The sequence below is a fragment of the Labrus bergylta genome, chromosome 23, assembly GCF_963930695.1.
Source record: "Labrus bergylta chromosome 23, fLabBer1.1, whole genome shotgun sequence".
NCBI classification, from domain to species: Eukaryota; Metazoa; Chordata; class Actinopteri; order Labriformes; family Labridae; genus Labrus; species Labrus bergylta.
The window spans coordinates 11,213,961-11,234,733 of record NC_089217.1 but is presented as its reverse complement, the minus strand read 5'-3'; the positions used below and the strand labels follow the sequence as shown (position 1 = coordinate 11,234,733).

Below are 20,773 nucleotides of genomic sequence, written 5' to 3'. Positions count from 1 at the left end.
ACACATTCAAGCTAGATCAGGGACAATTTTAGGCAGACGTGGGCACACATACATTGAGATGATTGTAAACGAGGAGGGAACTATACCAGTTGCTAGGGAACACCATAAGACCAGACGATCCAATTCTGCAAGAGGAGGAGGAGGAAGAGGAGGAAGACAAGCTCCTGCCACAGCAAGCCAGTCATAGTGCAGTGGTATGAGCTATATATAAATTTCACACTTCTCCATGTAAACACAGCCGGGTAGACTTCACTTTACCTTGGCACTTTGGCCTTCCATGCGAAAAGGAAATTGGCAAAAGGATGATCATCGCCAGAGAGCATTAATCTCATGTTCACCTCATTTGTCTGCCTCCACTGTGCCTGTCGGAGACGCTCAGTCTGCTGCACACGGCCCAACACGAGCTTTAAATAATATTAATGCTGCTGGGTTTGACAAGAGGAATTTTTTTTTTACAGCAACAAATAAGCCTCTGTTTTCAAAGTTTTGTTTCAGATCAGGAGAGGTGTGTGAGGTAATGCTGCAGTATAAATCCAGATGGATTTCTCTGAAAGTTAATGCCAGCTGTGTAAGAAGTACAAACAATGAAAGTGGCATTGTTTGAAATGATACTGCTGAAAATGTTTCAGATGCAAACATCCAAATCTTAGTTCATAATTGATTTTTATTTCCAAAGTGGTCCAAACAAACAGCATGTATGTATGACAGATGGGGGGGGGGGGGGGGATGACATGCAGCATAGGGCCGAGGTCGGATTCAAACCCACAGCCGCTGCAGCAAGGCCTCTGTGAGCGACATAACCACTAGGCTATCCGGCACTCCCTGGAATTGGATTTTTGTTTTGTTTTAGATATATTTTTTAGAAGTTCTGTTGAGTGGTATAATTTATGAAATCTAAAAAAAAGTTAGAACTTGAAATGTTTGAGGGAATAATGGTCTCAAAGGTAGGCAATAGTCAAAACACTAAATATAAAACATGTATGTGTTGGTGCATGCTGAAGATCACTCACATGTGAGTAATGACACAAGAGCAAGGCTATTTATAATAAATATTAATTATTCATAGAGCTCTATATATTTTTTACACAGTCTATTGTTGGCTTTGGCTGATATTTTAATTTTCTACATTCTATTGTTTGCCTTTATTTCTTTTCTCTCCTTCTTCTTATTCCACTGCGTATTGAGTGTTAATGTCTCAATGAAAACAGTTTAATGTTTTTCAGTGCTGATTGAAGCTCCTTAACTTGTCAGGACTATCTACTCTCTTCTTGTTCCGTTCTCAGTCACGGTAGGAGATTCAAATCATCAATTTCCCTGCAGACCCTTCTGGAGGAAGGCCCAGACAACTCTGCCTAAAGAAGAACTTGTCTCTGGGTGAAGCTCAAGCTGGCATTTGATAAAAAAAGAAAAAAGAAAAAAGGGACATCAATCTATCAGTCAAGTCTGCTACAACGCTGACAGTTTGAAACCAGGAGCAAGGCAAGTGAAGTGAATTTCTTGGCATATGATTCTCTAACTTTCTGACATGTGTCATTCTCGAGGAGCTTTGTGGGGTTCGGCCTGCTTGTGGCGCTTTGTTTGTGTTGATTGGGGAAACATCAGAGTGACTGGGAGGAATGACACAGAGGAATTTCAGTGGATCTTTCAATGGGATCAAAACAATGAAGCAGAAAAATCAACGTGTGCAACTGGAATCAAAAAAGCAATTCATCACAGGGAGACACTTTGCATTCCTTTGTGACATATCTATTGTGTGCTTCTGTGTGTGTGTGTGTGTGTGTGTGTGTGTGTGTGTGTGTGTGTGTGTGTGTGTAGGGGGGGGGGGTAAGTATGACATTCAGTCCTAACATATTCTTTCTCTTAGAGCAGAATCAGACAGAGAGCTAAAGAAAAAGAGAGTTTCTATCAATGTTTAAAAAAACAAGACTTTATTGTTTCATGAAATTTCCTTTTGTTTGCAATCCATGAAGCAACAGAGTGGGAGGAATAAGGACAACGGGGATTCTCAAAATGAAAAAGAGTATCCAGGCTGAGGAGTTCAGGCTTGAGCAAAGTTAAAGGCAAAAGCTTTGTAAGCTTCATATCATGGGCACAATAAAAAAAAACACATGCTTTTCACCACATGGACAACAAGCAGCACATCCTGATACTTTCATATCGAGTATGAAAAGAGATGTCAGTGTGGTTGCACAGTTCATGTTAGTATAGGTCAGTGAAATGCTGATTTCATCATGTTCTTCAATGATTCTCCAATAAATTACTTCAAATATTATTTACATTTCCTTGTTTAAGAGTCCTGCTTTACAAAGTGCATGAGGTCTGTCTTCTGTACAGTGTTAAAAATCAGGCAGTTTCTCCTCTTCCTGTGCAATCGTCATGGATTCAAGTTAGTAAAATGTCAAGGAACAGCAGTGTCGTTTCTACTTCTAGTTTTTCTTCTATATCTTTTTTTTTTGTAAAGTCATGCATCAGTGCTACACTTCTTGTGCGTTCCATGACCATCTTAAAATACATATATTTATGACAACATACTTTGTCTTTCTGTTAATCAAACTCTGTTCAAACCTTCTGAATTCTTAAAGTAAATCATTCTGTCTCCATCCTTCATTGACCCTCTTATTTACTTTATATAAACATCTTTTTTTAAACACAACTATAGCTTTAAAGTCTTTTGAGTTTTAGGTAGATGATAATGAAACTGTGAGAACAAAGAATTTCTTTCACAGTTACCTCACGAGATTCTTAAAACAAGTGTCCAGTTTAATCCCCTTTCAGCACTTAACCCGTCAGATTTTTCACTCCATGTCTTCTTACCTTAAAAAAAAACCACTTCCCTTGTGGTCACTCATGTGCTGCCACTGCATCACCTACAGCTTGGATACGAAGGGCAGCCCCTCGTACATGTCGGCCTTGAGCTTGGCCCACTCTGCCACCCTCTGGATGGTGCTCTTCTGCTGCCCGAGCACGCTGGCCGCCTTCCTCAGCTTGGCCTCGTTGCGCTCGAGGTAGCGCTCGCCCTCGCTCTTGAGGAAATTCAGCTTCTCCGTGCGGTTCTCGTTCAACGGGACGTCCTCGGACATGTAGGGGTTGAAGCGGAAGTAGGTGTCCGGGGGCAGTAGGGCGTCTAGCATGGTGTGCACCTCTGAAAGGAGGATAGAAAGGGGGTGGAGCCTCTGAAGAGCTAGTTGTAGGAAGCTGCAACAATTCATCTCAAATCTGTGGTTTTAAAATAGTGATACCGATATGTCTGTTGTCTTACCTTCTGTGTCCGTGGCGCTGCTGATGACGTTGGTGAGCTTGGCTTTGAGACTGGTGTAAGTGGTGCCGTTCTTGCCGGCCGTCTCGTACCGCCCAGTTCCCAGAGACAACACACACTGCAGCGGGGTGTTGGGCCACAGACACTTACACTCATGGATGGCCAACGCTGTGGGGTTGTTTATTAAGAGTCCTCCATCCTGAAGTAGAGGACGAATGACAATGGAAGTGAAGAAAAGAAGATTGCAAAAATGCTCCCATCTGCAATCTCAAACTAGACATTCATGTATTCTTTAATGAAATCTAGGTCAGAGCTTAATCAAATTTCAAATGTCTACCATGAGCATGTTCATGTGTCAGAGGCATCTTTACATCTTACCCTACGCTGTAAAGTCACCTTTAGCATTTCATTTATCTAATCAACTTACAAACCAAGGTTAACGCACAAGAAGGGACACTTGGAATGTATCAACATGCCTCAGGGTTTAATATAGTTATTGTGACATTCTGCAGGGGTCGAACGAGGTGATGTGAACAACAAAGCCGTCCAAGAGCGTAGCTGTAGTCCAGAGGAAATGAAGCTCCCTGGCTGGAGATGTGCTGTGCTGGCAAAGAGCCCTGCTTACTCAGAAGGCAACAAGAACAAAAAAAAAAAAAGCTGTCTTCATAGCAGCTCTTATAAGTTATTTTGAAGTCATTGTGTCTGTACTTGAGCGATGTAAACAGTGCTAATGCTGCATCATTTTTAAATTCAGCTCATTTGAGAGCATTTTGCGTTTCATCTCGACTGAATTCGGATGCAAATGCTTTGCTTGTTCTGCCTCCTTTGACTAGATCATTTGGCTGTGAGCACTAGAAGAGATGCTGATGTGAATAATGCCAGCAATAACTGAGCGAGAACAATCAAGCTGAATGGATGACTGGGCTGATTTTAGAGCTGAACTCACTCTCTCTCTCTCTCTCTCTCTCTCTCAGGCTTTCCCCCAACAAGTCCAGTTCTGGACCCCATCCAGCCGCTGTAGTGCCTTTTGTCTTGGATTAATAGTGTTGGAGAGCGTGTCGCGCAGGAGGTCTGATCCTACCCCAGCAGAGCAGGGGTAAAGGTCATTTCCATGCGTTGGCGTGGGAGAGTTGGGGTAAATATGTCCACTCCACTGCTCTCATATCATTACTGAACTTCTGCCTGAAACCCCCGTAAGCGTAATCATAAAGCTGTTTACCCTCTGGTGTAAACTCTTCAAACATCAGGACACAGTTTGCACGCTACAGATAGCAGGTTAATTACCCGGCTGCTCCTCAGCTCTGACCCTCGACCTCTCACCCTGAGGCATCACCCAGCCTTCATGACACCCAGCCTTCATGCAATCAAAACAACAAACAAAATGCTGCTAAATTGCAATCTTCTCACGCACACTTCTACCTCTACATCGGGTCTGTGAGCGATTCTTTCCTCCCTGTGTTTACGTGTATATATATGTATTTTCTGATGCCCTGCAACCGCAGTATTCTCCTGAGAAATACCGCTGCTAGTGCTGAAAAATAGAGCATGAGTGAGAGAGGTGGGTGGCGATGGCAGCTCAAACTGTCGATGAAACGACGTGAGGAATGTAGGGGAACACCGCGCACAACTCATTCACTCTCCATCTTTCCGTCCCCGCTGTCGCCCCAGAGTCCATGAGAAACAACTCAAAACAAATCCACTGAAATGAATGGACCTAAAACACACTCATGGCTCCGTGTGTCACCTCTTACCTCCATCTCATTAAAGATGAAGCTGGAAGGCGATAACATCAACTAGCTATTCAGCATGCTAGTTACAGACTATGAGGTGTTCTCTGTTTTTTTTTTATGCATTAGAAATGTTTTCAGGGGCGGAGGTCACAGAAAAGTGCTTTTTGTATTTCTCAGTCCAGACTTTTTTTTTTTTACCGCTTATTTAGCTAAGAGCTAATCAGCCATTCATTTTAATATTAAAAGTCTCTGCGAAAAAAGGCTTAGGTCAGTAAACATGCAGCGTGGGAGCAGAGATTAGCTTTTTGTTAGTGACTAAAACACTGAACAGGGACTCTTACATTAGGAGCAGAGAGAAGCACTTGTTAGAAAAAGGGACAAGGTTAATTTGCCTAAGTAGGTTATGAAAATTAAAGCGAGCCTTGAATGTGATTGCTGCCCACAAAAACCATCTAAAGATATCTGACCTAATAATCAAACTGCATAAAAACACACATTAAAGGCCACATCATGATGATCAAAACTAAATGAAACTAATAACAGTCTAATCAGATGCTTTCACAGCCTTTATCCTGGACAGAATGTGTCCTTTCTCCTCCTTTCTAGCAGCCTTTGTGACTCAAATGAAGGGAAACCAAGATCCACACTTTGTCATTTTTAAGTGTGAGATTGCAAAGGAGGGTTGGGAAGGCCATCACATAGAAAACCCACAAAATAAACACGCTGCTACACTTGAAAATGCCTGTCGGGCACACAGGAGCGCTGTTAGACATCTGCTTTCATAGGGAATCAAATCAGAAGCTTTTCATTTCTCTGCAGGATGGCGAGCTTAGGTCAAAAGAGGATGAGGCCTTTGATGTTAATGAAAGAGCAGACGGTCTCCAAGGTCTCTCTCTCTCTCTACACACACACACACAACCCTTCATTCTCATTCCCTTCACTTTCTCTCTCTTCCCCCAGGCCAGGAGCGCTCGCTGAGCTAAGTCTGTAGGGGGCGGGAAGGTTGCAGAGGTGCCCTTGAGCAAGGCGCAGATCCCCTGCCAGTTCAGGAGGGCTCACTGTGGGCAGCATCAGTTTTTATTCGTCTGTATTTTGTGTCTCTTTATTTTCATAATCAAATCAACATTTCATTTTAAGATACCTAGGCTGACCTTTATCGAACTTGCTGAGCTGAGACATCTTCCACTTCTCTCATTTCAGTGTCGTACCTGATGGAGATCTTTTCCCAGCACAAATTCCTGGAAGTATCCCGGGGCGGCAGACGAGGCCCTGATAGCCTGCCACATTTTGTGTTTGCAGTCTCCAAGGTAGTGGGATCTCACTCCTGGCATGAGTCTGTAGTTCCTAAACACGTAGCCCTTCAAAGGTAAACCCCTGTTCACAATGGCACTCACTGCTGACACCTAGTGGACACAAAGGGAATGGATGTATTTTAAGAGTGCCTCAACAAGCTGGTTTGTACCATTCTGTGAAGTGTTCATTGCTGTATTTATCCTGTTAAGTATCCAGGGAAATGTACATCTTCTTGTCTAAAATCTAATTTATGAAAGCAGAAAATGGTACGAGCGTTGACCCTAACAATGTAGAGCTGATATGTGACTTACTTTAGGGCAGTTTGGGTCCCTGGCACTCTCAATCATAATCCCCTCACCCATCCTCTCCCTAAAGGAACGAAACATAATTAAATAAATCACAGAAAATTAGGAGAAGATCTGAACCATGAAAGACGGCTGTGAAGGATTTGAAAGACACGAAGCGTGACAGATTCCTGCTGGCTTACTTGAGGATGTTTTCCCATATTTCACTGTCATAAAAGGCGTGACTCCAGCCCATTTTAACGGTTCCAACGATGACATTTTGTTTGAAGACGTCCGCACCCAGCTTCCTGTACATCTCCTGACACTCCTCTAAGGGGATCTGATAGATTCCCAGCATGAAGGCCAAAATGGCACCTAAAGCAGAGATGGCATCTGTAGCATCAGGAGTTTACATACATTGAGATGTCAGATAAACTACACGCGTGACGTGGTGACATCTTACCTGTGCTGACTCCACAGATGTAGTCGAACAGCTGGTGGACTGGTTGGCCCGTCATGTTCTGCAGTTTCTGGAGAGTTTGCAGGGCCAGTAGTCCCCTGTTACAAAGTGACAGAGCTTGTAAACCTAAACTGTCAAAACTGTAGCCATTTTATTTGATCTACCGCTACTAACATGCTGTGGTGTTCTTTTACACTGGATCTGCAGTAATAGCTGCTACATATGTGGCCGTCATTTTTCAATCCTTATTCAAACAATGAAGGCAGTTCTTTTTTTCTCTCGATTTACTGTTGGTACATTTTACATTCTGTAGCTGGTACTATTTCCTTATGTGCTGAGTGTGTTCAGAGGCAGACTGCTGTCACAATCCTGCTCCACAGACAGACTTAAGACCTCTATCGTCCCCCCTGGCCATACATTTGTACAACACCTCAGTAATGGCAGGGGGGAGGCACACAGTGACTCTTAGACTAAAGCATTTTTAGCACTTAAAGAGACAGCCTCTAGTTTGACACTTTAATGCATATCTTTACAGATAGCATAACAGCCCAATCACACCGACTCTTTTAAAGAATTGCACTACCTCTTGTCAGATGCTGCTATCACATGCAATCTACTCTATCATGTACAGGTCTAATTTTGCCAGTGTTTTTAAATTGTACATAGGTTATATTCTTATAGCAGCACTGGTTGTGTAAATGTTCTCGGTATATGTCTCATTTTTTAATTCTACAGGTTTCATTTTGATCAATTTAGGGGTTTCTTTAAATCTTCATTCGGGTTAATATACATATTGTTTGTAAGCTGCTACTGGATGCTTTGTATTTTCCTCGAGATAAATAAAGTCTCTATCTATTTATAATGAACATGTCATTGTTTAACAGTCGTTAGACGCCACAGATACTTCTACGTTTGTTTCCCATTAATCAGATTACCTTGTTCCGCCTCCGTCAATAGCGAGTACCCGAATCCCTCGGCCTTTCACTGGCTCATTGTAGCCAACCAGGGCCAGCGCCTCTCTCACCGCTGCCTGAAGAGGGAGGTCTTTGGCTTGGCGCAAACGCAGCAGGGAGGGCAACACACTCTCCTAAAAAAAAGGTCCCAAAATGAAACGCGCACACACAGTTTACTGTGAAGAATGCACCTTTGACAACGCACCTGAAATGGAATGACACCGCAGTTGAAACACACAAACCTTGATTGCGACACCTCGCGTCTCAGGGAACTCCATAAGGTGACCGCTGAGCTCCTCCACTCGACTGATGAGGAGTTTGACTTCGGTGACTCTCTGCAGGCCTTTCACCAGAGCTCTTGTCCTGTTGTCTACACTCACCCTGGCTATTATCTGCAAGAAAAAAACATATCTATCACAACTGGCTTTCCTTTGTAATGTTTTTTCTTTGTTTTATCTTATTTGAAACTTGTAATTTTTGACTTTTTAAAGCACTAAGAATTCATCAGAGTTCCCCCCCCAAACACCGTACCTTCTCTCTTTGACTCAAGAGCTGTTGCTTTGCTTTTTTCGCTTCCTCCTCTTCAGCGTCCGCCTTGTTTCTTCCCTTTTCCATGGCGGACTCTTCCGCAGTGACTGCCAACGACTTTCCTTTTTCAGCCGCTACGCTTTTGGATTCACTTCTGAATTTGGGGACCAGGGGCGTGATGTAGCTGCCGACAAACGCCTGAACGCTGGGGCGAGGGTAGGAGAGATAATGGCTGAAGCCTTTTTTAGGGGAGGCAGCGGGCGCGGGGATGGGGATGGACTGAGGTGCACTTTCAGATGCAGAGGTGTCAGGAACGAGGGTGTCGGTGGGGGAACTTTGCTTTTCTGAAGAAGGAGGAGATGTAGTGGGTGCTTCAATACTTTTAGCCTCTGACACTGGAGACAAAATAGGAATGTGGTCCCCGGTTTTTTTAGGAATGCAGCCAAGAATGGACTCAGACACGGGATCATCAGCTCCTCTGGGCTGATGTGTTGGTGGCCTGCTGTCTTCTTCTTCTTCAACTGGTGAACTCGTGCCAAAGTAGTTATTGATATGCAGAGACAGAGTTCTGTAGGTCTCATCCATGTTGGTGGACAGAGCTGCCGGGTGAAACAGCTGCAAAGTTTGTTTTGCCACAGTAGAGGACGCGCTTGTCGCAGACGCAGTCGCTGCTGAAGCCAGACTAGCTGATGACTTCACTGTGACGACAAAAGGGTTCTCCGCAACGTGCTCTTCCTCTGCTGTAATCCTCTCCCTTTCCTCTTCTTCTCCCTCTTCTTTCATGGCGGCTGCAGACGGCGGGGCCGCAGCTGCGCTGTTGGAGGCCATGCTCTCAGCTTTGACGAGAGCCTTTTCCGACTGAGCGCCGTCGACTGCGGTGCTGCCAGGCTTGAGGCGGGAGAACTTGGACATGAGGTCGGTGCTTCCGACTGCCTTGGTGACACTGTCGAGGGTGGTCCTGATTCGCGACATGCGTCTGCTCGCTCACTTGAAAGCGCAGTTGAGTTCTTCAGGGGAATGAATGAAGCAGCATTCTTGTAGACTACATGCCATCAGCTACAATTGTTTTAGAATAAATTCCATTTTGGGGTGAAATTGGGAGCGTTGGAATTTTACTTCTGCTCCTGGAATAAAAAAGGATGGAATGAAAATTAGCTCAAGAGACACAAAGCATTCTTAGTAAGAGTAATAAACACTGCATTTGCAATTGAAAGTGATCCAACAGAAGGCCCCATGTGACACCCTGTCAATCCTGGTTGCCATGGAAACCATATCCCAAACAAAACAAAACACGAACGCTGGCAACAGCGTCCACAGGCTGCAACTCCCACATGGCACCGGGCTGCTGTTCCTCGAAGCCGAAGTCGTGATGGAGGTCGACAGCTACGCGTCAAACCCGAAGCTCTCAGCCGAGTCTGCTCGACTGGTCGAACATCTGAAGGAGAGACATCGCAGCGACACCAAAGAGCAGGTGGGTAGCTCTCCAAACGGTGACCTCGGGAATATAAACTGGATGGCGAGCGAAGACTTCACCGCAGAAGTGGGTAAGAGTCTGATTAACAAGTGCATCCAGAGCTGGGAGTTGCAGCCCTGTTGGCTCTACAGTCTGGATTTTCTCCACTCCACGGAGGAGGAGGAGGAGGAGGAGGAGGACCACGACACCTTCTACCACTACCGGGCCCGCTTCAGCACACCCACCCCGCGGAAACCCATTCAGGGGACAGCGGGCGTCTACTTTGTCGTGGCCATTTCGAAAGTCAAGCCACGGACTCTTCCCCCCGTGGAGGTGCTGTTCACTGTGGAGTCGAACCGGCTCGTACACACGCCGGGGAGGAGCCGCTTCACAGAGAAGTGGCTGGCGGATGTTATCGAGAGCAAGACTTTGCTCCAGAGAGCGATGGACCTTTGAAGCAGTTCAACCCCCCCTCCCCTCCCCCTCAAAACACATCACACGGAAAGAGAAGACTTCACGCTGACCCCTTCTTTTAAAACATTCAGTTATAGACGCATTAAACACCTCTGGATGGACTTCGCATTAGCCATTAGCTCCAAAGTAGATTCCTTTTAGCAGCACTGTATTGCCAGTTTGTCTCAGATTTTTTTAAAAAAGAAAAAAAACATTCGCATTATCAACACATGTCTAATTCTTACCATGTTTTAAAATCGTTGAATTTGCTGCCATATGTTTCATTCACTGTGCTGCTGCTGCAACAAATGTATAGCTGCTGGGCGCGTTAGAGACAATAAACAGGAAGAAAAGCGGAAGTGACGTAAGTCCACGACGGCTGAGTGATTTACAGACTGCAGCGCAATGATCAATATTGGCCAGCAGATGTCAACAACATACATTTCATTAACACATTTACACACTCGAGGAGACGAACACAGAGATCAAGAATCCACACGACCTCAATATGCAGGATTCAACAAAGGGTTTAATGCATTAATAATGTGTGGTTTGCTGGATTTCAACATTATTATTGTGGGCTAGTGGTGATGTGCCTGAGTTCACCACGTCTACAGTAATATGTTTAGTATTTCAGCACCACGGAGAGCAATATTTAGGTGAATCCACTTTTCAGAGCGAAAGGAATTCAGTGGTAACACAAATGACATTTGTATCTTGAAAAGGTGACATTTAATTGAGTCTTTGACATCTCCAGCAGGGCAGTCCTTGAAGTGCAGTAACCAATGATTCACCAGAGCCAGACTTCAAAGTGAGAGAAGACAATTGTATAGTGGTTTGAAGCATGTCAACTCACAATTGCCCTTTTGAAGGGAAACATACTGGGAGTTAATGGAAACGATAAAAGCCAAGATGAATCACTGCCATACTGTAGCTTGGTTCTGATTTCCATGACATGTCAGTGCTTGGAGAGCCGCAGGTTGGTTCCCTGTATGTGTCAATGGTAGGAGATGGTCTGCTTGACATTTTACACGGAGCCGATCTTGGCAGGCAGGGGGCTGCCCTGGCAAAGCTTAACACATGTGGAGTCTCCTGTAGAAAAAGACTCCATGTACTTTGTGAGAAATGAAAACCCTAACTGTGTTGAGAAATCCATTTGAAAAAACACTTCCTTTGAAAAGAAACTCAACAGCTTCACATTCTTAAACTGGATCTCCGAAGAGATCTGACTTTTTTTCAAACATTATCACAGTAGGGTGTAACCATTTCCAAAGGGATTTGCTTAGTGTCATTTTATATTTATATAATGGAAATTCACATAAACAAAAACAAAAAAAGGTAGAAAGCATGAACCATTCCATCTTTTGCCATTGTTTTCAAAAACTTCAAAATGAAAAGCTGTTCTTTCAGGTCCAATTATTATTTCTAAAGACAAACGCTTCAGTTCACTTGCCGCTTACATCAGGCATCATCTTTTCTCTCTATGCCCACTCCACCTAGGGATTATATATTATGTTTAGTTTATGGGTGAGTTGGTGTAACCTCTGTATCTCCTCTCTTTGTTGGGGTGATTGTACTGTACTGTTAGTCACTTGTCTTTACATGTTCTGTGAAAAGCATCTCTATTATGCTGCATTGTAAAGCATTATTTAAAAATGTGTGATAAAGGGAGTATAATTGCACTTTGACACAGTGGATCTTTCCTTTGTAGTGTAAGTAGTAAGATTGCACTGACTTGACCAAATACTGTATTTAGTCAGTCATAGGTTGGTGACTGAATTGGTTAATATGACTTCTGGGAGTCAGCTAGCAGCTCCCATCTGTCATTTAAAGTGACATGTCCTCAGTTATGCAAAACTTTTCTCCTAAACATATTTAAACAGGTCAGTTATATAAAAATGAAAACAACTCTGGTTGTCATGGTTAAAAAATAATCTAAAGAGAATTAAAGCTATCTTTTGTTTTGGGTGGTAAACACTTTTATTCTGCTGTAAAGTGGTGCTTTTAATATAAGACCTGATGGGGATTTAACCTCTTTAGAGAGTGCTGACACATAAGTGTTCTCAACCTAATTAAACTCTCATGCAGTAGCATATTTCACGTCATATAAAAACGTCCTTACATATGGTTTAAAACCAAAGTTGGCCGTCTGAAAAACAGCTGTTCTAAAAAGCATACAATTTAAAAAGTAACTCAGAGCGTTCTGAAAAGATCCTAAATGGGTCCATAATGCAAAACTGTGGTATTTTTACGTTAAATTGACTTTGTAAAAAAAATCAAGTGTTTTGACACATCATTTTCAACATATTCAAACTGTATAACTGCTGTGTGAAATGATGATTCATATTGTAAAGACGAGATCTGAGGTCGGAAATATCAACTGGGATTTATCCTGATAGGGTTGATAAGTATAACAACATTTATTTTAACAAGAACAAGATATCAAGGTTCAACTATCAAACCCCTGTCCTATGAAGAGTGGTACCTTCTAGTTCTGTTCATGTGAAATAATTTGTTTCCAAAAGTTCAGTTACTGGAACTGCTTTCTCTGCCTCTGCAATTTCAGTGTCAGATCTTTAATAATAATAATAATAATAATAATAATAATAACTTTATTTATATAGCACCTTTTAAAAACACAGGTTTACAAAGTGCTTTGACAAACAGCAAGAACAAAGCAAACTAAACACAGAAAAACATTACAACAGTAAGAATATAACAGATGCAAAATACCAAAAATAATTAAAAACAATTCAACAGAAAAGAACCCAAAGTGCACGATACACAACCAGACATATATAACCCAACCATCATAAGAACCCAGGAACACAAGAACCCAACAACATGAGCTGAGACCAAGAGGACCAAAGATTTAAAAAGATGTAAGAAACTAAGAGATAATGGCAACACCTCACAGTGCACTTACAATCGAGTGCTACTTTGTCATGTTTTTTTTTTTTTTTCATTTGAGTAGTACTTCTGAACTCAGCTGAACTACATTGTAAACCCTTAAATGAAGAGATGTAGCATATAAATTGTGCAAGCTTCATCACAGACGTTTTTTAGGTTGTTGGGGCCAAGAACAGATCCATGAGTAACACCTTGGTTCAGACAGAGCTTCCAGGGAGAGAGCAAGCATGACTACAGCAGGAAATGTTTGAACATGAGCTGAAACACAGCACAAGTTTATAATTCTCTCGATTGAAAACAAGAGACAGACCTGTATTAATACTTTATTCTCAATAATACTGCATGGGTACGTATTTTGAGTTTATAGATTTCCATATTACATACTTATATATGTTGGTACTTTTTGTAATTTCCAGTCTAATTCTAGGCTATATGTTTATTTGTATTTACTTGAGGTCTGACTTAGAAAGTCAGTCATCACAGAGTACACTGACTGTATGGATACACTGACACACCTCCTCGAACACATGAGTCACTTGCAACACGCGCGCACAGGAGCAAAATGCAGAGACACGTCTATGCGCCAACACTGCAACACTGCTCCTAGAATATGGATGGAAATTGAATATTTGAGTCACTAAAAATATACAGGAGACACAGAGTATCCTTGCTTCAATGGGTTCTAGCAGAAACAGCCCTGACAAAGCAACGCATGGAGATGAAGTGGATGAACGGTTTGCGCTCATCAGAGCCGGGATTCTGGGTTTGGTTTTTGTGCTCGCAACATGTGGGAATCTTTTCTTCTTGGTAACACTTTGGAGGAAGAGAAAAAGAAACACGAGGACGCAGTTGTTTCTGTTACACCTGTGCTTGGCGGATCTGGTGGTGGCGTTTTTCCAAGTGTTACCGCAGTTTTTGATTGAAATTACGCACAGGTTCCGCGGCACAGACTTTCTGTGCCGGTCCGTAAAGTACCTACAGGTGGTTGGGATGTTCGCCTCCACGTACATGATAGTAGCCATGACCATAGACAGGTACCATGCGGTGTGTAAGCCGATGGTTTCATTCTTAAAGAGCCCATTTAGGAGATATTTGTCCATAGGCGCAGCGTGGCTCATCTCCCTCGCCTTTAGCTCTCCTCAGCTCTTCATCTTCTCTCTCCGGGAGGTGGAGGAGAACCAGTTCGACTGCTGGGCGACATTTATCGAACCGTGGGGGAGCCGAATCTACATCAGCTGGATCACACTGTCCGTGTTCGCCCTGCCTGCTGTCATTCTGCTCCACTGCCAAGTGGGGATCTGCACCACCATTTACTTCAACATGAAGAGGAAGGCGCTGCAGGCAGGGCGCGCTGGCACGAAGGGGGTGTCCAGTGCCATGCTGAAGACTGTGAAAATGACCTTTGTGATTATACTGGCATACACAGTTTGTTGGAGCCCGTTTTTTGTTGTCCAGTTGTGGTCTGCCTGGAGCCCATCGAGTGCGCCTACCCAAGGTCTGTCCAAAATGACGCAGATGCCTTCGATGTTTAATCTGCTTGTGTCATATATTGGAGAACATGTGATTTACAGAATTCTTTGTGTGTGTGTGTGTGTCTCTCTCTCCCCCCCGCAGGCCCTGTGTTTGCCATCATTATGCTGCTGGCAGGTCTCAACAGCTGCACCAACCCTTGGATTTATCTCTACTACAGCTGAACCGTATGGCGGAGCATTTCAACTGAACCTACTGCAGATGTGTCACATCAATATGAAACTCAAGATACAATCCTGGAAAAGAAAAGAATATTTGGCATCCAGTAACCAAACCAAATGATGGGTTCAGTATGAGTCAAAGCACAGAGTGCGATGGAAAAGCTCCTTTATAATATTGTACATTTGTAAAATATGATGACTATCTATTGTCAACACTTCTGTGTTTAACATCATTTGTTTTTAGAGTATTTTGTGGGTTTAATGCCTATGTTCCCATTTTCAGACAAATATCTATTAATACCAGCATAAGTCCCTTTTTCCCTAACTATTCTACATGGAACAATACTCTACTTCATTCAATACTGTGGCAGACTTTTTATATAATGGCCTATTTTCAATCAAGTACACGTTTAACTTGATGAATGTGAATTTCTGCTCTAATGTTCATTGAATACAAGAGTTTTGTTTGCTTTAACTGATTTGGATTGTATTACTTTGCTTTTCCTGTATGATAAATGTTTCTTAAGTGTTTCCTAAATAAATGCTGCTATTTACAGAACAGGTGTCAGCCTCTTAATTTACCTGCAATTTGTTATGCATACATGTAATGAACCTGTTGCAAAATGTCACTCCACTGATTACAAATACCTGCAATTCATCTTTTTCCATAATGCTTTCTAAATGAACTTCTATCATAAATTATTTAGATTTTTTTTTAGATTACTCAATAACTTCCCTGACTGTTGTTTCAGTTATTTTTACACATTCCAAAACTGCAACAGGTGTTATTCCTTCTCTTCTCCCACAAGGTCTCACAGTGTGTTAGTCCTCTAATCCACTCTGGGTATGTTTTCTTTGCCTTTGTAGGCACAGAGCAACATGATTAAATCATACAATCCCGATTCAATACTCATTTCAAGAATCAATTCTAATAAACCTTTCTAATACTACAGAGCCTCAATGAGGTTTTTGAAATTGCACTTCACACTCTTTCCACATGTGCATTCAATCTGTAATTATTATTTTTTTTAAATGTCTTTCCCACACACACACACACACACACACGCACGCACCATAAATGTATACAGCCTCTGAGCCTTATTAGCATCTTTATGTAACAGTGACATCATGCAGTACTTGATGTAAAGCTCAGCAGGTGTTTCTCTATTCCTGAGCATTGACATGCTGGTTTGAAAGTTAATTTTGTTGATGACACATTCCCACTTTAGCAAATCTGTGGGTTAAAAATACAATATCTTAACAAGACAACAATCAAATAGGAATTGTGTGACCAGGCCTGCTACAGTGCAGAGACAGCCTATGGCACATTTCATTCTGGAAAGGCTGCTTCAAATAAGATTAGGTCTCTCATTTAGCCAAAATACTATGATGACTAATTCAGGGCCCAAGGGTAGAGAAGTGGGAGATAAATCCTGCTGCTGGTTCATGTTCATGCTGTTGTCAGGGTTTAAAACAATCAGCAGAGCTGAAGAAGACTCACCGACATATAGCCTTTGGAGGAGAACAAATATCAGAGAAACATTTCCACAGAGCACTTCAAAATAAACCCATCGCAGAACATTCTACAAAGCAGAACATTCTACAAAGCAGAACATTTTGAAGTCATGCTGGTGCTTTCAATCAAGCACAGAAGTTTCTGCTCACACGGACGTGATTGCTTCAGCGATACCAGGATGCAGACGTGTGTGAATGGTGGTGTTTGAACACAGTGGCATTGATTTGGTGTGCGTTAACACAGACACCCCTGCTGTTAGTGTTGACCTCCAAACTGTCTCCATGGTGGAGAGGATGAGTGTTATTCTATGTTGATGTAATTGGTAGGAATGATCTCTACGGCATGTCAGTCTTTCCTGGAGAGAACACCCCTTTCTTGCACTAGGGTTTAATCCATATTTCCCCCTTGGTAACAAGGTAATATGCTATAGGATTGTGGCAGGCTCTAAAATTGCTCGAGTCTTAATTAAAAACCTCAGAAGAAAATAATTATGCCAGTTGTATTAAGATATTAGTTTAAAAAGATCCATCTGGAGTAGGGGAAGCACTTTTGCAGCAGGGTGTTCAGGGGCTAAGAGGCCCTGTGGTGTCACTGAAAAGTAAAAGCGCAGGATGAAAAACAAGCAAGACTACAGCCATGATTCATGCAGTCCATGATGACAGGCAGCAAAGCACTCTGCTGCTTCTCTTTATCAGCAAAGTGTGTCATTAAAATGAGCTTTGATGCTCATCAAATGTATATTAGGGCAGAAATAATGAAAAACAAATGAATACAGTCATCAATATAGATATCTATCAAATGTCATATGTGATATGAAATGATCTGATACCCTTTGATGAGGATTCCCACGTCAAGGTGGGAAGTCGGGCACCTCATTCTTTTCCCGAGTTGTTGTTCCGACTTGAGCAGGTGTTCATTTGCATTTTACAACTCAGAAACTCGACGTGCCCGACACCACATGAACGCACCACAACAGTCCTACAGTGCCAACCATGGTATAAATTCTGGTACGGACAAATCATAATGCAGTACCATTTAGAGTTTAATAAGACACAATGTTTAGTTTCCTGTACAACATCAACGACCGAGTGACTCAATCGACTCCACAATTCAAATACAAAATCTCTTTTCAAGTTCTCATTTTGCAACTATTTTTAGATTCAGATCAACACAGATGATATGTAATCTTCCAAAACGTTCTGCCTCTCTTTAAAAACTGCGCCATCTTTCTTCAGGAGCGCGATCTCCGTCTCCAGAGCTCGGATTTTGTCCACGGTGCTCGCCTCCCTGCGATCCAGTTCTAAAATCTTGGCGTTCAAACTCATGATTCTACTCCAGAGCTGATCTTTGTCCGTGTCCGGTCTGCAGTACGCATGCTCGTATAGGGAGATGTGCTCCCCCTCGACGGGTCCCCTCTCTTCTGAAAGGCACTCAGCCGGTTCTTCTTTGACCATTTCCACAGGAACAAAACTAAAAGTTTGACCCAGCGCTGCTTGGAGGGCGGCAGTGTCCATGTTTGCCTCTCCATTTGGGAGAGGGCCTAATGTCTCACAGCACAACACAGTCACAGTTGAGTCAGTCTGTTGTTCAAAATGGGACTCGTTGCAAAGCGACACTGCCAGGCAAGACACTGTTGAATTTCCACCATCATTTGGAATCAGACAAACAGCGGCCTGTACCTCCGAGAGATTTGAAGTACACGATGTACCGGTGTCTGGTACCAAAGGATGTTCATTTATTGACTCTGTGTGTTTGCCAAGAAGGTTGTTTGTCGTACTCGACCGGACCTTTTTGGAAGTTCTGCTTAAAATGAGCGGCCTCTTGCTGACAGGAGAGTCAAAACCTGTTGCCTCGATGTCTAAAGTCCTGGGTTTCGCTGGGGGGCTTCTTTTAAAAGTGATGCATCTCTTCTCCTCTTCCTTAGATACAAGAAAGAAAAAAAACATATTTATGAAATTCGGATTTGCAGAAAACGTTAAGATAACATAGCGTAAGATAACGCAACATAAATTTGCAATGTGCAACATTTTCCAGCATACCTTTACTCCATGTAAAACTCCTCTGTGGAGCAACAGATATATATATATATATATATATATATATACGTTTTGCCTTTATTGGATAGGACAGCTGAAGAGAGACAGGAAATGTTTGAGGAGAGAGTGAGGGACGACAAGCAGCAAAGGGCCGAGGTCGGATTCGAACCCACAGCCGCTGTGACGAGGACTATAGCCTGTGTTCATGGGGCGCGCAAAATAACCGCTAGGGTATCAGAGCTCCACAACAGATATATCTTGAGTAATTGTAAGCCCTTGTTTCTAAGAGCTTGGATGTATAAAGTTGTTCAACACAGCACATTTTGTGTATTTTTCTATTTGTAAATATTGTATATATATTCAACTCCCTGTGCGTGTACATAGCTTATTCTTCAGATACTCTCATTTGTTACTCATTGCTTGTTCTATTTTTTTTTAATTCTCTATATATTTGTAGATTTGGGTCATACACCTGCACAGCTATATATACTGTACCTTTTTGTAGTTCAAGTTCCAATGCCCAATGGAAGAATATGAAAAAGTTTCAAAAGCCATCACAGTTCAATTGAAGATAACGACTACACAGATCTTGGTGCATTTCAATGTTGTATTCTGAAATGAGGCCAACTTAGTATTGAAGATGACAACTTATGCAGCAGACAGTTCTCACACAAGTTCATCTGAACTTTTCTAGCAGTACAATATTACCCTCATCAATGAAGAAGATAATGTGTCCTGCAAGATTTCACCGATGAAAAAGCCAGGACAACAAGAGTGTTTTCTGCCTCAAGTAAAAAGTAACCTGTGTAATTATATAACTCATAAATCAATCTAATCCCTTCTTACGCATGGGATTTAATTTGAATAATATGATTTTTTGAAAAAGATATTGAGACTGTAGGACACATTTTCTCCCAATGTGAAATGATATTGCTCCCTCCTTGTCACATCAATTCAAACGGAGTAATATGAAGAAAGATTAGATTTAGTGATGAATGGATGGAAGAATTAACCTGAAGTTACGCGGAAAATATATGACGGAAAAAAACAAGTTGTTGGGAGTTGTTTGTTACTTGATTAAGACTATCACACTGTAATCTGTTTTATTCTTTTAATATCATACTGTGTCAGCTCCGTCTGTTATCAGAATCCCTGATAATGTGCCTTAATGTGTATTTGATTACTGAACAATAAAAGAATAAAGACACTCCTCCCCAGCTGTACATGATGTTGGAACTGTAAAGGGAGTTGAGAGATTACACAAGACGGATACTTACATCCTCAGTGGAGGGAAATGTTGTCGGGATGGCTGTGTTCTTCAGGTAGCGGATGCCCCATCTAATGTCGAAGCAGTCCTCTGTGAAATGCTCGCTGCAAAGGTACTGATGTCGACTCGGGGTCCATTCCTCCCTCTTCATGTTGTGGACCCATTTCTGAAGCCTGGGCTTGTCTTGCAAGGGAAACCTTTTGGATTTTAAGAGATGGAAATGTAACCGAAATTGAGACAGATCTAGATCACAATTGTGGAGTATCACTGTCACTTGTGAGTTGCATTATTTATGAAGTTATTATCACTCCTCCACCCTCTTGTAAACTGTCTTTCAAGCCTCCCCATGACATGCATCTTAAAAACTGATCTGCCCTAATGTGGGATTTCTTACTGCCCTTTTAACTAATGCTTTCTTTAACACAAGAGACCAAGGAAAACTACAAAACAGCACATGCAGTTAAACTAAGCATATTCAGATACAGCACAAGGTAAAAACAAAACATACGGATAGAAGCTTATCCTCTTGTCTTCTTGTTTAGATGCAGCTCCGCCTCGGTTTCTGCATAATTTCACAGCGCAGTATCGGGGCATAGTTGAAGATAAACAAAAAAATCACATGAAATCGATTTTTAAAGACACAAGTTTGAGGCTAACATTTTTTTTGAAAACACCAGCACCAGCTCGTAAATTGTCACTTCCGGGTTGTAATATCATGGCCGAGATGACGTTCAACCTCAATACGTATCAAGATCGTTCACGTACCATTTTGACTATGAAGCGATTTACAAAACTGTGAAGGAAATTACATAAAGGAGATTACGCACATGTGTTCTGACAGTATTCGTGTGATATCCATGTCACAATTTCCCAATAGTAATGTGGGAAAGGCTAAAAAAAAAAAAGAAAAAAAAAGGATTTTCATGACTCATAACATTTTTAA

General features: G+C 42.2%; 4 protein-coding genes across 4 annotated transcripts; 2 read left to right on the top strand and 2 right to left on the bottom strand.

Annotated features, from left to right (window-relative positions):
- Positions 1 to 1,905: 1,905 nt before the first annotated feature.
- On the bottom strand, positions 1,906 to 12,077 carry pnpla8 (patatin-like phospholipase domain containing 8). The gene is made up of 10 exons (XM_065951441.1): positions 10,656 to 12,077; positions 8,508 to 9,628; positions 8,219 to 8,368; positions 7,959 to 8,110; positions 7,027 to 7,121; positions 6,767 to 6,938; positions 6,591 to 6,648; positions 6,195 to 6,389; positions 3,260 to 3,455; positions 1,906 to 3,142 (listed from the first exon to the last, which is right to left on the bottom strand). The coding sequence occupies exons 2-10, from the start codon at positions 9,474 to 9,476 to the stop codon at positions 2,868 to 2,870; spliced, it is 2,262 nt and encodes a 753-aa protein (XP_065807513.1). The 5' UTR covers positions 9,477 to 9,628; positions 10,656 to 12,077; the 3' UTR covers positions 1,906 to 2,867.
- akap14 (A-kinase anchoring protein 14) lies at positions 9,635 to 10,648 on the top strand. Its single transcript, XM_029280495.2, has one exon. The coding sequence runs from the start codon at positions 9,766 to 9,768 to the stop codon at positions 10,411 to 10,413; it is 648 nt and encodes a 215-aa protein (XP_029136328.2). The 5' UTR covers positions 9,635 to 9,765; the 3' UTR covers positions 10,414 to 10,648.
- Positions 12,078 to 13,108: 1,031 nt separating the features above from the next.
- Positions 13,109 to 15,560, top strand: avpr2l (arginine vasopressin receptor 2, like). The gene is made up of 2 exons (XM_020650400.3): positions 13,109 to 14,815; positions 14,935 to 15,560. The coding sequence occupies exons 1-2, from the start codon at positions 13,996 to 13,998 to the stop codon at positions 15,012 to 15,014; spliced, it is 900 nt and encodes a 299-aa protein (XP_020506056.1). The 5' UTR covers positions 13,109 to 13,995; the 3' UTR covers positions 15,015 to 15,560.
- Positions 15,561 to 17,167: 1,607 nt separating this feature from the next.
- LOC109996325 (THAP domain-containing protein 5-like) lies at positions 17,168 to 20,553 on the bottom strand. The gene is made up of 3 exons (XM_065951276.1): positions 20,339 to 20,553; positions 19,841 to 20,027; positions 17,168 to 18,446 (listed from the first exon to the last, which is right to left on the bottom strand). The coding sequence occupies exons 1-3, from the start codon at positions 20,422 to 20,424 to the stop codon at positions 17,688 to 17,690; spliced, it is 1,032 nt and encodes a 343-aa protein (XP_065807348.1). The 5' UTR covers positions 20,425 to 20,553; the 3' UTR covers positions 17,168 to 17,687.
- Positions 20,554 to 20,773: the final 220 nt, after the last annotated feature.

Excerpts from the sequence above, each read along its gene's own strand:
- LOC109996325 (XM_065951276.1), bottom strand. The coding sequence starts at position 20,424 with ATGCCCCGATACTGCGCTGTGAAATTATGCAGAAACCGAGGCGGAGCT. Across the intron at positions 20,028-20,338 it reads AAGAGGATAAGCTTCTATCC|GTTTCCCTTGCAAGACAAGC; the intron begins GTATGTTTTGTT and ends AAAATCCAAAAG. Across the intron at positions 18,447-19,840 it reads CATTTCCCTCCACTGAGGAT|GAAGAGGAGAAGAGATGCAT; the intron begins GTAAGTATCCGT and ends CTTGTATCTAAG.
- akap14 (XM_029280495.2), top strand. The coding sequence starts at position 9,766 with ATGGAAACCATATCCCAAACAAAACAAAACACGAACGCTGGCAACAGC.
- pnpla8 (XM_065951441.1), bottom strand. The coding sequence starts at position 9,476 with ATGTCGCGAATCAGGACCACCCTCGACAGTGTCACCAAGGCAGTCGGA. Across the intron at positions 8,111-8,218 it reads CGCGAGGTGTCGCAATCAAG|GAGAGTGTGTTGCCCTCCCT; the intron begins GTTTGTGTGTTT and ends CCTTTTTTTTAG. Across the intron at positions 6,649-6,766 it reads ATATGGGAAAACATCCTCAA|GGAGAGGATGGGTGAGGGGA; the intron begins GTAAGCCAGCAG and ends TCGTTCCTTTAG.
- avpr2l (XM_020650400.3), top strand. The coding sequence starts at position 13,996 with ATGGGTTCTAGCAGAAACAGCCCTGACAAAGCAACGCATGGAGATGAA. Across the intron at positions 14,816-14,934 it reads ATCGAGTGCGCCTACCCAAG|GCCCTGTGTTTGCCATCATT; the intron begins GTCTGTCCAAAA and ends TCCCCCCCGCAG.